The following is a 14757-nucleotide window of genomic DNA, read 5'->3' on the forward strand; positions in this document are numbered from 1 at the left end:
CGCTTTTTATATTTTTTATTACAAGATATATGTGCAGTGATTCTTTAAGAGCCCCCTCTTCTCCCTACTAGAGATTGGATCGGGCCCAAAAAATCCGACCGACCCAGCCCAAGCCCGTGCAGGTTCTGCCCGAGCCCGACCCAACCCGAACCATGAACTGTCATTATGAGCCCGAGCCCAACCCGCCCCATAAACTGGCTGTTTTCGGGATGTTTGAATGAGCGAAATATGATCAGAATTATGTTAAATAACACTGTAACATAGAAGCATAGAACTATTATTTAATTAAAATTATTTTTAAGAACAGCTCATCACAGTGCTGCAAGTCAAACGCGGAGGAGTTCACGTGCGAGAGACAGAGAGAGAGAGAGAGAGAGAGAGATATTTGCGTGTTCTGGTGTATGAGCAAATCACAGGTAAAGGTTCTCACATACTGTATCTCCTGTTTCTCTTTTATCTCCTTGTGCTCATATTCTAGTCCCATACAGAATTCTGCAGCTCCCTCTGTGTTTTCTGTTGTATTTTGCGGCTAGCACGAGCGCTTACAACGAATACCGCGAACCGCGAGGTGCCGCCGCTGTTGTGCCGAATCTGACTCCCTGCCGAATCCGACTCCCGCTTCGCGGACAGAATCGGCACAACACCCCCTGCTGTAGAACTGCGGGAGTGAAAACAACTTATAAATAAATGAGTTTTTTCACTTTCAGTTTTCGTTATTTGGTTCGTTTTCGTTAACAATAATAATTGGTTGCTTAGCAACAGTGTGATTATCACACCAGAGTTTTATTTAAAAATAAAAATATAAATAAAAAACAGATGCCTACATCTCAGACTATTTTCTGGAGCCCGACCCGACCCGGCCCGAGGAATGTGGTGGGAAATCTCGGCCCGAACCGATCAGATAATCTTAAGCTCTACTCCCTACCATTTGCTGTTCGGGCAGAAAGGCACGCTGCTGCAGAAGCACTTTGCTATGGTGCTCCGTTTTGTCTGTACGTTCTGTCTGCGCTGCTTACTCCTCTATTTTTTCCTTCCGCATTCCAAACCCGGAAATGGGATCGACCGATACCCAAAATGGCAATGGTTCTCTGTAGCACCAACAATGGTTCTAATATTGTTACTATTCAGTCAAATACCGTAAAGAACGTACACACTAAGCTCGTCTATTTACTTAATTCAAATGTATACTACTGTTCAAATCAAGTGAATTAGTGTGGATATAAATTTATAAGTGTAGCGTTGTATGTCTGCTGCTGTGGAAATCCAAATAGTTGGAGTTCCTTGGAACTGTAAACAGAGCTCAAAGTGTCACTGGTAATTCAGCTAGACCAGTAAAAAGTACACATTCACACCTACATGGTAACATATGTTACTAGGCCATTTTATAATCCACAAATATTAAAGTGATAATATCATTTGTTTTGAGTTTAATCATTGACATGAACAAATATTAGAATTTCAAATATTAGGTCAGGAGTTCTTTGCTTTTGTAACCCGGGGTCAAATAATTTTAACTTATTATTTATTTAAAATAATAATTTAAAAAAAAATTATTTCAAAAAATATTTTTCACAGTGTGGCTCTCTGAACCAGGACCCTCAAACATAACCAAATTGGAATTTCTTTTGTTATGGTGTCACCATCAACACATAACATCTACAGTACCAGATGTTCAAAGAAAGAAGATTCTTTCTGAATTCAGTGTCTTGTTAACTCTCTGTACAAGCGTTGCCTGTTCTTCTAATACACTTTAAAAAAACATGTTAAATATTCATGATTAAAATGTGCACATCAGCTCAACACAAACAAATAATGTTAAATCAAATCACATCTGTTTATTAAGTATATTAAATTTATTTAACATATAACATTTGTGTGGAACTCGGATTAAGCAGATTATCAGGTTAAATAGAACCATTTTTTTATTTAAAGTTAAGACATTTAAAACATTTTAAATGTTTTAAGGAGGCTATTCTCAGTGTGACTCTGTGCAAACACATCACATCTAGGGATGTCCCCGATCCAATCACATGATCGAAAATTGAGGTCAATCACTAATTTGCGAATTTTCGAATGATCGGGATTGGGTGTAAAAGATTCGGATCACTGATATATTAAAAAATGTAACATTGCATTGTCCGTATATCCATGTTGTTAACACTACACAGTTGTTGGCGAGTGGGCGCATAGAATTATACAGTAGACCAGCGCTAAGGCTCAATGGCACATATCCAATGTTAGGGGGCACACTGTCCAGACAGGGTCTTTGTAACAAGGCAAGCAAACCAATTCCTTAGGGCTCCAAACTGGCCTGGGGCCCTCACACAATGACTGCTTATGAATTAAATGCAACAACAAACTGAATTCATTAAATTCTGTGATGATCAATGCAGAAAACAACACTGTTATCAGAATCCTCCTGAAGGGGGTTCTTACCACTCGTTACTGACCGTAGCCAGCCAGCCAGGTTTGTCATTCCTGCGGCCGGAAAAATATCATGAAGAGGAGTTATCCATCAGGAAGCCAGAAAAGAAAGAAGAGAAAGGAAGAGGAATAAAAGGAAAAACAAGAGAGAAGTAAGTAATAATTTACACTGGAAAAATAAGGCCCATATTTCTTAGGGCCCCAAAATGCCTTGAAATGGCTGTGTGTTCAGGTAGCGTGAGTGGCTGTGAGCTGAGCTTTGAGCTAGTTGCTGTTAGACTATACATACGAAAAGGAACAACATCTGAAGAGCCAATGAATTGTCTGCCGTTAGAAGATTTTTTAAAGTGGAGCACAGAGGCAGTGCTACAGCAATGCAATGTCTGTAAGATGAAGATTTTGTGTGATGGGAAGGAATCAGTATCAGCAGATACTCAATCAAATGACTTAAACTTAGACTTGGGGGCAAAAACATCACAAAAAATTCAGTGTGAATAATTTCTTTACCATTACCACCACAGTCATCTTTTTTGTGCCACTAACTGTTGATTCTCATTGTGTTGCACTGTTTATGACATCAGTTGTGTACTTCCACAATATTGACTCACAAAACAAACAAGCTTTATTGTTATAGTCCTCTATACTGCTGTTTGTTCTGTGACTATGAATTAGGAATAATAAAAACTTAAGCAAAGTCCAGCAACTGTTAACTGTGGCACGTGGACTGAGTGAAGCAATATAAGGTGAGAGACACTCTGCCCAAAAATGTGTTTTGCAAAGATGGCATTCCGTTTCTCTGCTGTTGTTTCCCTGCTGATGCTCTTGAGCATTTTCCAGGACAGCGTTGGGCTCACTCAACATCCAGACGCTGAAGATGTGGCCAACGCTGCTGAATGGGAAAGAGGCCTGTTTCATCAGCACATATCCACAACAGCGCTGAAAAAAGAGCTGCTGAAGATCCAGAAAGAAACCAAAGGTGTGTGAACCGTGCTTTTGCTTTATTTAATTGTTTTGCAAATGCAGCTATTGTCTGCTTGTACTGCAGTTACAGCTAGAAAGAAGTACTGATTAATGCAAAAATTATAACTATTAAGAATGCATATGAAATAGATAAAAAATAAAGCATATTCCTCACATCTTGTTCAGACCTTAGATTGTGCTTTCCTCCTCCCTACTTTGATAAAAAACAAATTCATGATATCAGCAGGTGGTACTTATTTTACATTCACCTTTACACTTTTGATTTTGATTTACTGGAGGAATGTTGCTACCTAATGAAGAGATGCCAATGACTTGAAATATTTAAAATTATTATTTTTTTTTTTTGCCTTCATATTTTCAAGCCCAAGCACAACAGCTGTCAACCTTGAGAAGTGAGCTGGAAAAAGTGAAGAAAAGTTGTTCTTCAGGTGACTTCAAATTCACACTTATATAGTAACAATAAAGAAACAAACAGAAGTTATAAAGCTGTATTTTAAAGGCAGTTTGTGCACCGTTCTCCAGCATTCTACAGAGCTAGTCAAAATCACAGGACAGGCCCTGAATCCACTCGTTATATACCCACATGAGAAGCTCTGGAGAAATATCCATGTTCTTTACATAGCCTAAAAGATAGACCCCCTTACCCATTACTTGCTGGTGCATTCAGATATGTTGTTTGTCTTTTTGCTGACGTTTGACTCACCTTGTACATTTATGACCACTAGTAGTGCACTCAAGTCTCCTGTGGCTTGGTGTAAGCCTTTTTACCCTTATATTACTTTTACTTTTATACTTTCAGTAGTTTTGAAACCAGTACTTTTACACTACAAATCTTGAGTTGATACTTTAACCTTCTTTAGAAATAAGTCCTGGTTAATTTAAAAGAACCCTGTTGTAGACAGCGCAAAGAACTGAATGTATGATTTGTACTATTTTTAGTGTGTAATACATCTCTTCTAACGTTACAGGGAGGGAAAAGGTGGCTTTCTCCGCTGCTTTAGGACTGCCTGCAGGACTGAGGGGACCAGTCGGTTCTGAGACTACCATAGTCTACAAAAATGTCCTCACTAATGTTGGAAATGCCTACAACCCCGCTACAGGTAAAGTGATTAAACAACTGATACACAGATGAGCCAAAATATTATGTCAACATACAGAACCTAAATGTAAAATCTTGGTGCTAAATAGCACAGATACCACCTTCAGAGGTGCACAGTGACCTCTGACGTATAAACACCACTGTTGGCAGATGATCATCATGTTTTGGCTCATCAGTGTTCATCACACTTTTTCACTGATTCCCTTGTTTAATAGGAAAATAATACTAAGGCCACTCAGTTATTGTTAAATTATTAATAAAATAATTTACAATGCCACACTGTAAATTTACAATATCTTGCTGCCAATTGTATAATATATGCTACAGTGTATTTTACAGAAACTATTGGGATTTTAGTACATGTGAGTATGTCTAGGCTGATGGGCGTGGTGGTCTGGAAGTGAGGTGTGTTCAGGGAAATTTCTGGTGTATTGCTATCTCGGCAACGGAAACCACAGGTGTGCCACTTATTTGACTTATTTGAACTGATTTGACAACAGTCAACTGTCAGACATTGATTGCTCTTTTGGCAACACAGATGCGCTGATCGCTCAATGCACGTACCCCCCTGCTCGTTACAGACACATGAAAATGCAGCAGCAGTGCACACACCCAACTTTTTACAAATGTTTACAAATAACATTGCTGTTCCAGTAAATGACCTGCTTGCACAGCGTGAATGTGCAGGTCAGTTTCCTCTCCAATAAAATATCAAAATGAGAGCACACCTGGCTCTTTAAGGGGATTGCAAGTGACACTCTGATTTATTTTAAGTTATGTTTAAAACACTTACATATTAAATTAAGATAATTAGTACATTGTGTGTTTTGAGTTGTGCAAGGCATACTTTTCCTGTTGTTACGATAGAAAAGACACACTGACACACCCTAAATCAAACTGCACAGTGCTTGTTGTAGCCTCCCCTATAGATCACTAAAATATATTAAATGATATTACAATATCTTATTCGCAACTACAATTGACAGTAATTTGCTGTAAATTTGACATCATTCATTTTATTGTTAATTCAACTTTAATTTCTAGAATCCTTTGCTGAGAGCAATTGCCTGAATTCGTTACAGTGTAACATGTTCTAACAGTAAATTACTGTTTCAATAAAATACAGAACATTACTGGGTATCTTCGCTGTAAATACAGTGCCCCCATGTGAGAATTTCCTAATTACAATACCTAACTGTAAAAAATAACCTATGATTAAATAAATGGATAAATAATCATGCCTGAATGCCATGTCTTACTTCATAATATCTGGATCTCATATCAAAGATAGGACACCTCTTAATTCAACATCTTCCATTTTGAGATACTTTGATACAGGAACTTAATCAGGGTACTGATAGTTCTGGATTCAAATAATCAGATATTGCAAACATCAATACAGAACATTAGAACTAATGCAATGGATTTCATCTCTTCTATTGCAGGCATTTTCACAGCTCCGTTCAAGGGGGTCTACTATATTCGATTCACAGGCAGCGTGTACGACAACAAATCCAGCAATATGGGAGTGAATCTGTACAAAAACGGCCATCACCTGATGCATTTGGGTGAAAATGGCTTTGATGGAGTTGCCAAACATGCTTCCAGTGGAGTCACTATGGAGCTGGTACGAGGAGATCAGGTCTACACCCGTCTCCCAGCAAATTATGTGCTGTGGGATGATTCATACTTCCGCACTAGTTTTAGTGGCTTCTTCCTTTTCCCCATGTAAGCAAAGACCTAAAAATCATCTCTTAGAGCCTCGATGTTGACTTCTTGTGAAATATTTCTTCTTTCTGTGTGTGATTACATTGGCAACATAATTTACTAACATATTTACAATATACTACACTGTTGAATTCAAATCATTTAACCTGATTTGTAATTTTGAAAACTTTATTGAGAATGAAAATCTGTCAGACCATTTCTATACTGTATTTCTATACTGTTTTCATGCACTTCGTCGTAAGCAGCGTTTAACACAGCAACTACAAAATGGTTAGAAAACACTTTTGGATTGACGCTGAAACTGAAGGATTTAAGTCATTCTCATATTCTAGCTGATGTATGTTCACAAAATTATGTTTACATCATATCAGAAGTGCATGGTTACAGAGCAAAAATCTATTTCTTAACTACTCCAGTAAACTGAGTTTCCCCATGACTTGTTTACCCAAGTTCATTTAAGTGCATTGACTGGTTTACTGTTTTTTCTATATTAAAAATCCTGCTTTAGCCCTTAATAACATCATCTCTGCTCGATCTGACCTCTTGATCTAACCTTTGTACAAAACTGTGCAGTCATCTCAATATCCTAGTTAATATCTTAATATATTGTCTTATGTCAATACAACGCCCAAAAAAAGAAAGAACTTAAAATAATGTATTGACTTATTATGGTGAACTAATGAGCTAAATTTTAATGATTAAAATTTGAGAATGTAAATCAATATGTAATAAAGCAACAATCTATTTGGCTATACATAACTGAATTCTTTTTACATAAATTCCCCCCAAAAATAGAACAATGGAAATGCATTTCTGCATAAACTACTGACCTATTGGTAATTTGTCCGTGCAGAAATGATGAAACATGCCATGTTGTAACTTAACAAAAACAATGAGTTGGTATGATTATGTAATTCTCTAAATCCTTATCATTTCCAAGAAAACTGCATCACAACTGTCATTATTGTGACTCAGGTCTGTTGTATCTTGTAGCATCTAGTTAAACATCTTTGTATGAAACCACAGAATTTGTTTTTTGAAACGTTATTCAGCTCTATTCAAAAAAGTGTGGTTGTTGTAAAAGGGCTGGGTTACACGTAGCCGGGGTGGGACCAATGACTGTATGGGTGGCACCAATAACAGACCGCCAGCTCTGCTTCGCTCCGCTCTGCTCTGTGGAGGCAGACCTTCAGAGGCGGGGTTATTTAAATGAGTAGGCTGTCTCTCCACAGTCTTTCTCCCTCCTCTGGTCTCTACTGCACAGACTCAGGATTCAGGATTGCCAACATGGCGGAAGATTTTGGCTTCATTTTCATTGAATGAATGGGAATGGCGACACGGCGTCCATCTTTTTTACAGTCTCTGAATGTTACAGAAATAATGCTTCAGGAATATTCTCAAAACATGTGACATAATAATGTTTATTAGACGTTATTAAAACTTTTCTCACAGAATGTTCCCAATTAGACGAATACTTACGTTACAGAAATTTTAAAAGTATTAATAGTTTTGCAATTCCTAAAACTAAAAATTAAACCAGTGATGCATGCCGCAACAACATTATTAGAATTTTTAAAAATGTTAAATAAAAAAAAAATTCAAAGAACATCTATAAAACTTAAAAGATTGAACGTTCTAAGTACCTTAACTGTAACATTCTGAAAACTTTCTACTAATCAAAAATTGTTAGCTGGGTATTAACAAGTGGAGTAATATGTTTATTTGTTTTATTATACTGGTTTCGCCACTTAATGGTCTCATGATATTCTGAGCAAAAATGAAATGAGGGAGATGATGAGTGTATACAGTTGCTGTAAAGTAAACATTATATCTAGATCATGGTGCTCATGTGTAGAAAGATCCTGAAAGAGTGCCAGTATATTATTACTGGAATGTGTAATTTTTGTGGTGTAAGGATTTTTGTGATCTTAAAAATGAGATACTTGCTTATAGCAAGGTAAATGTAAATGTTGTCATTGTAACAGTGCAATTCCTACTAATATATATATTTTTTACGATCCTGTTACAGCACACACAGCAGCTCTCTCTGCTTTGAGGAACAGCCTTACAGTCAATGAAAAAAAGAAGTAAAGAATCTGAAGAAGGAAAAGTCAGGTACTGATTAGTTCATTAATGTATGGTATAATTCCTCGTTTACAGTATAAAATAATTTCCAGTAAAATGACATTAAAATACAGACAGCAGAATTTCCAGCTGTTAACTATTTTTAGTTTATATGCTATATTCTGAAATGCATTTTATTACAGTTTATTAAACGAATAAGTAGTATCTTTTATGTGATACTGTGCACTAGGAACAGCTAGTCCAGACAAGCAGCTTTCAATGACAGTTGAGCAATTACAAAAAAATAAATACTATGTAGTAAAAAGGATTAGCATAAGCATTAGCTCTCCCATTCAAAACCAGCTAAAACGTAATTGTGCAGTACTGGTTTTCTTAGCTAAACATATATCATAATCTGTTTAGCAATCAAGAATCGCCCCTCACATCAAAACAACAGTTTATTTTACTGAGGCAGCTTACCTGATACACACAAAACAAGTAATCCTGAGGAATTTAGAAGACAGGGGCCTCTAATCTTTGGTGGGGCTGATTCGGCTTCCATAAAATACAGTTTTACTGCTTTACTGGTAGCTTACGTTATCAACATGTAATAGTATTGTGAATAAAACATTGCTAATCCCATTATTACAGTATTTACAAAAAACTAGGTAATTCTGTTGTAATTTGCCCATATTTTTTAACAGTGAAATTGTGTTATACACCTGTATAGCAGTTTTTTACCTATTGTTCTGATCACCTTACCTATTGCTCCAGATCACACAGCTCAACTCACTAAAGTGCAGACGAGGCTAGCAGCTGCGGAGGGTGCAGTGGCAGACGGGAAGAAAACAAATGCAGGCAAAATCACACTTTCCATCATTTAACATATTTAGCAAAAAAAAGCAGTAACCCTTCAACAAATGTTATATGTGTACATATTTTTGCTAACTACATATGAAACCTATTAGAAGTTGAAACAATTTAATATATTGCCCTTTATGTCTGGCTCATATATATATTATGGCTATTTATGTAAAACAAACTTGTTTTATATATATTTCACATATAGAGGGGTTGGACAAAGAAACTGAAACACCTGGTTTTAGACCACAATAATTTATTGTCCCTACGGAGAGTTCTGGTGGACACAGGAGAGTTGAGGTGCACATTGAATTCTGCCGTGATTTGATCAGCTGTGGTTTTAGGTTTTTTGGATACAATCCAGGTTAGCACCCGAACATCCCTTTCAGACAGCTTCCTCAGTTAATCCACAGTTAATCCTGTTGGATGTGGTTGGTCCTTCTTGGTGGTATGCTGAGATTACCCTGGATACTGTGGCTCTTAATACATCACAAAGACTTGCTGTCTTGGTCACAGATGCGCCAGCAAGATGTGTACCAACAATTTGAACTCTTGTATGTCACCCATAATGTTGTGTGCATTGCAATATTTTGAGCAAAACTGTGCTCTTACCCTGCTAATTAAACCTTCACACTCTGCTCTTACTGCTGCAATGTGCAATTAATGAAGATTGGCCACCAGGCTGCTCCAATTTAGCCATGTAACCTCCCACACTAAAAATGGTTTCAGTTTCATTGTTCAACCCCTGTTGATCTGTCCTATAAAAATAAAATTATATGTCCATAAAAAATATATATTTTTAAAATGAAAAACATACATATTAAATATTAACTCAAAGGGCACTAATTATGGGTAAACATATAAATAAAAAAAACGATATATAAAAAAATATACACAGAATACACAGCATTTTGTATACATGTTTTACAAAAGAATGATTAAAATGATTAAAATGGAAGTTGTCCCAATACTCACTGTGGCCATTCCATCCCTGCATATGAAAATGAATCCTGTAGGTAGTTATAATATATAAACATACACAAATGTTATGTATGTTATGGATGCTTTTTTATATGTTACAAACCTAAGTTGCTTATATGGAAATACCACTCTAGATACAGAGGCATATATGTCATATATTGTATTTTCCATGTGTATTACACTGCTGTAATACAATCTACAAATGTTGAGGGTTTTAAAAGGCTTTGATTTTATTTTTCCTAAGCACAGAAAATCAGCTGAGGACCATGAAGAGTGAACTGAATCATCTGAAGAGTAAGAATTCAGGTAATGCATGTTTCCGCTGGTAGAAAACAATACATCAAACAAATAGGCCTGTCACAATAATTGCAATATCGATTTATCATACAATAAATGAACATGATCTCAATCATTTTTGATAATCGTGATATCGTGTATTGTGTTTATTTGTATGTTTGTTCACATATATAACAGTGAACAGTATTTTAGCTCCAATCATGCTTCAATAACTGTAGGTGAAGAGATAAGTATATTATTCCCAAACTAATTATAATAAATTATTAATTAATTTTTTGCTGTATTTAAAAATTGGATAATTGATTTTTTACGCAATTCTCTTATCATTACGTCAGTGGCATTTAATAGTCTTAAAATTTCAAAAATATTGTGTATCGCAATAATTTCTGGGACAATATCTCAATCACGAAATATTCTTATCATGACAACACATAACAAAGATGTGTTATGTGCACATTTTCCCACTGTTCTTCATTTCCTTCGCATTCTGCTTCATCCATCATTGCTCTAATGTTGACATGAATTAATTATTTAAAAATTATGTCGATTCCTGCATGTTGCCTCTCCAAGTCTATATGTTTCTTTGTTTGTACCTGTCTAGTCAATAGAAAGAAGTAAAAAAGTAACTGTCAACATCCTGACACTTTTAGAGTTAATCGATTCTCTTCTGATTTTACAGGAGGAACAAAGGTGGCTTTCTCTGCTGCATTAGGACTACCTGCAGGACTGAGAGGGCCAATTAACAAAGAGACTACTCTGATCTACAAAAATGTCATGACAAATTTTGGAAATGCATATAACCCAGCTACAGGTAAAGTCACAAAAATTAAACAATACAAGAGTGCATTTAAAACACCCACTGATTTATTGATTCACTACATTTATTAGAGATAAGTGTCTTTGCGACCAAAGTAGAAAATACCCTTTTATTATAGGCAGGGTGGTCTTCCTACCTCCCTGTCTGGAAGCTCAAATTTTACCTGCTTCTGAGTTTTTTTTCCTGAAAGTTTCTGTAATAATACTAAACTAAAAAAAAAGATCTTTGAATGAACTTTACTCACAGAACATGGTTCCAGAAACTAAGCTATTTTAGTACTAAAATATTCGTGAAACTACACATAAACCTTTTGTGATGAACTGAAATTAGAGCTAAATCTAAAAAAATCACTGCAGAGAAACAGTATGAACACATTGGGGATGGAAGCCTGGGGGGAAAGGCTACACACTGATGGTAAGCAATGACGAAGAGACAGGTGTGAGTTTTAATAATCAAGCTTAATCTGTACAAACATTCTCATCCATAGCAATCCCAGCAATGTACTCTCAAGCCCTAAACTTTAAGTGGCCAATAAAGTTAGTAATGAGTGTGGCCAACACACATAGCATCGTTCACAGCATCTATTTTTCCCCTCCTTGTCATATATATTGTTATTAGGCCAACATGCTTACCATGCCTCCTTTCCTTGTATTTTTGCATTATTTGAGGTTTGAAAGCACTACACCTTTTTTGTTATTTTGATAATTTCACATTTTCTGCAAATAAATGCTGTAAATGACAATATTTTTATTTGGAATTTGAAAAGGATATTGTCTGTAGTTTATAAAATAAAACATTGTCGGGCTACACCCGACTACCAACAAACTCCGTGCTGTGGGATGATGCCTATTTCCCCACTAGTTTTAGCGGCTTCTTCCTCTTCCCAATGTAATACGAGTAGTTAACGTGCTACTATGCGTTTAGAGAGTTTAGAGATACGTAGGATAAAGTAGGGCCCCCCAATTTACTCAAAATTCACTTACAGTATACAACATATCTCATTCTAGCTGTCAAATCATTCAGCGTACTTCATTTTTACAATGTACCTGTTACTATTACATTTTATTTTATCATATGAGAATGAGTGTCTTTTCTACCATATCTGAAATGGTGCAACCTACATAAAGTTTTGCAAAGCATAACTGTGTTCAGTGGAAATTTATTTCAGCAGGTTTTGGGGCCATCTGGGTGGATAACTCACATCCAATCAACAGTTTAGTAGTTTATTCTAACCTACTCCACCTGACAGAGCAGATACCAGTATTATAAAAAAGTCAATTTAAAAGGACTGACATCTGATACTCCCTCACATCTGTGTATAAAATCTGTCATTTGACTCTGCAAAAACTAGATTACTAGTCTTATTAGATATTGATTCATTCCAATCACGCCACTGTTTGGAAATATACAAGAAATGGTTCAGTTTTTGACAACAACTATTTGTGTGTGCAGAAGAAAACCAAAGACTTATCGTCCTGAACTCTTTACATCAAGTGACACAACAACAGTGCTATAAGTCTATCAATACTCTTATTAGAAAGGGAGGTGGTGGATTCAAGTGCAGAGTTTTTTTATGAAATGTTTATTCAGATCTATTTAAAATGATATGTTTATTTGTAAATATTTTATATTTATAAATATGATTAAATATTATTTATATTCTCAGTTCTTTTATTAGTTATTTGGAACCAAAATTGTGTGTAGTAATGTCAGTTTGTGGAAATTCAAAGAAATGTGGACAGGCTGCAAATGAAAGAAAATGCCTCAAAAGAGGTGTAAAAAAGGCGAGAAATAGAGCAAGGAAAATGCCACTCTTGGCACATACAAACAAAAGGCAGCCTTTAGCTCCAAAGGAACTAAATTTAAAACAACAAAATTCAAAACAGGTTAAGCACAGCTCAGTCCTCTCTCTCTTGCTTTACTTTGTTTAATTCTAATAGACTAGATCATACTGGTGGCTTTCCTTCTGATAAACACCCCCTTGTCTTGGTTATCTTTTTTTATCTTTTCTTTTCAATCCCCAACAAAGATGCAACAAAGTGTGAGGCTTTGGGCTGTGTTTTTATATCATGCTACACATGTGTGGCTGGTTGGCATTGATCACCACCAGGGATGTTGAGTTTTTTCTGACCCAAACTCCTTTGATTCTTCCCCACCAGCACTTCCCATCATAAACACTCACTTGATTATATGCCACTATATCAAGTGTAACCTATAAGGTAATATATTTTTATGACACACATGCACTAAGTTGATCTGGGCAGTCAGCTCAGGTTCCTGTATCACATTGTAACGACCGCTCTGAGACAAGACGTGATGCCTCAGTCTGTGTCCTTGAAGCTCTTTTGGGTTGCAGAGCATTAGCTGGATGCTCATTGTACAAGGTCTACACATGATTGGGCATAACTGGTGCTGGGAAGAGAAGAGTCATCATGTTTGCCATGGAAGCAGCAGAAAAGGCCTCCAGGCGGCTTTGGCTGAAGAGGTGTGATACGCTGCTGGGACACAAGCCAGGATCTGATCAGCTCTGGCTGGGTCACTTCAGTGAGCGTGTATGTTGAAAGACTCAAAACACCCAGTGACCTCAGGAATATCCCTAAAGATGTGTCCCAGCGCATCACAGGATGTATTTTAAAGTGTATATATTAAGAGTAAAACTAATGCATTGTGGTCTTTCTCTGAAGCTTTCTGTTAAAGTTATCAATGTATTTAATGCTTCAATAATGTTGAGTTATGACTCTTAGTAACTGTTGGTTAGGTCTTGAGGTGTGTGATAAGTTGTAAAGCGCTCATCACACAGGTCACTGTGCATTAGGCCAATTTTCCAAAGTTTTTCCCATTTTTCCCTCATGTTTCACTCATGTTTCCTCTCTGCTATGTTCCGTTTTATTGGCATGTCTGTTTGCATTTACATAGTGCTTGTGTAACCCACCCTAGAAATAGTTTTTTTTTATAAAATTATTTTTTTTATCTTATTTTGTTTTGATGTGAAATGTTCAGGACTTTTAATGTATTTTTCAGACACTTTTCCTCTTGCTGTTTGTAATTGCCATACGTGAGCTGATGCGCCCTCTATAGGTCAGACTTATTGTGCAGTATTTCAGTTTGGAGGGAGGACAGTAGTTCGGCTGCTCGTAAACTTACAGCTCTTGTGAATATTATTTTTGCTGTTCAATTCTGAAAAGCTACGGTGGCCGAGAAAGCCCAGCGCAGTGCAAATTGAAAAGCGCTGCAAAAGCACAAAACACATCCATCAAAATTACAACACAGGCGCAGCAAATAGAAAAACGCGCTGCAAATAGAAAAACGCGCTGCAAATAGAACCACAACACAACGGAAGTGAGTCACAACACAACGGAATTTTCCCGGGGGACCTTAAAAGATGCTGTACCAGCTGTATACAAAGGACAATAAGTGGCAAACAAGCTTCTGAAAAGTAAGTTATGTTTATTACCTGTGATTACCACGGTTGTGTGCATATTATTAAAAGGTCTGCTTCACAAAA

At 36.5% G+C, this 14757-nt stretch overlaps 1 protein-coding gene across 1 annotated transcript; it reads left to right on the top strand.

The window, feature by feature from the left end:
* The first annotated feature begins 3174 nt into the window (after positions 1-3174).
* LOC103037225 (complement C1q-like protein 4) lies at positions 3175-6454 on the top strand. Its single transcript, XM_022667621.2, has 4 exons — positions 3175-3400; positions 3768-3833; positions 4374-4505; positions 5950-6454. Exons 1-4 carry the CDS (start codon positions 3190-3192, stop codon positions 6234-6236), a joined length of 696 nt encoding a protein of 231 aa, XP_022523342.2. The 5' UTR covers positions 3175-3189; the 3' UTR covers positions 6237-6454.
* Positions 6455-14757: the final 8303 nt, after the last annotated feature.

Source organism: Astyanax mexicanus, chromosome 1 (genome assembly GCF_023375975.1).
Source record: "Astyanax mexicanus isolate ESR-SI-001 chromosome 1, AstMex3_surface, whole genome shotgun sequence".
Taxonomy (NCBI): Eukaryota; Metazoa; Chordata; class Actinopteri; order Characiformes; family Acestrorhamphidae; genus Astyanax; species Astyanax mexicanus.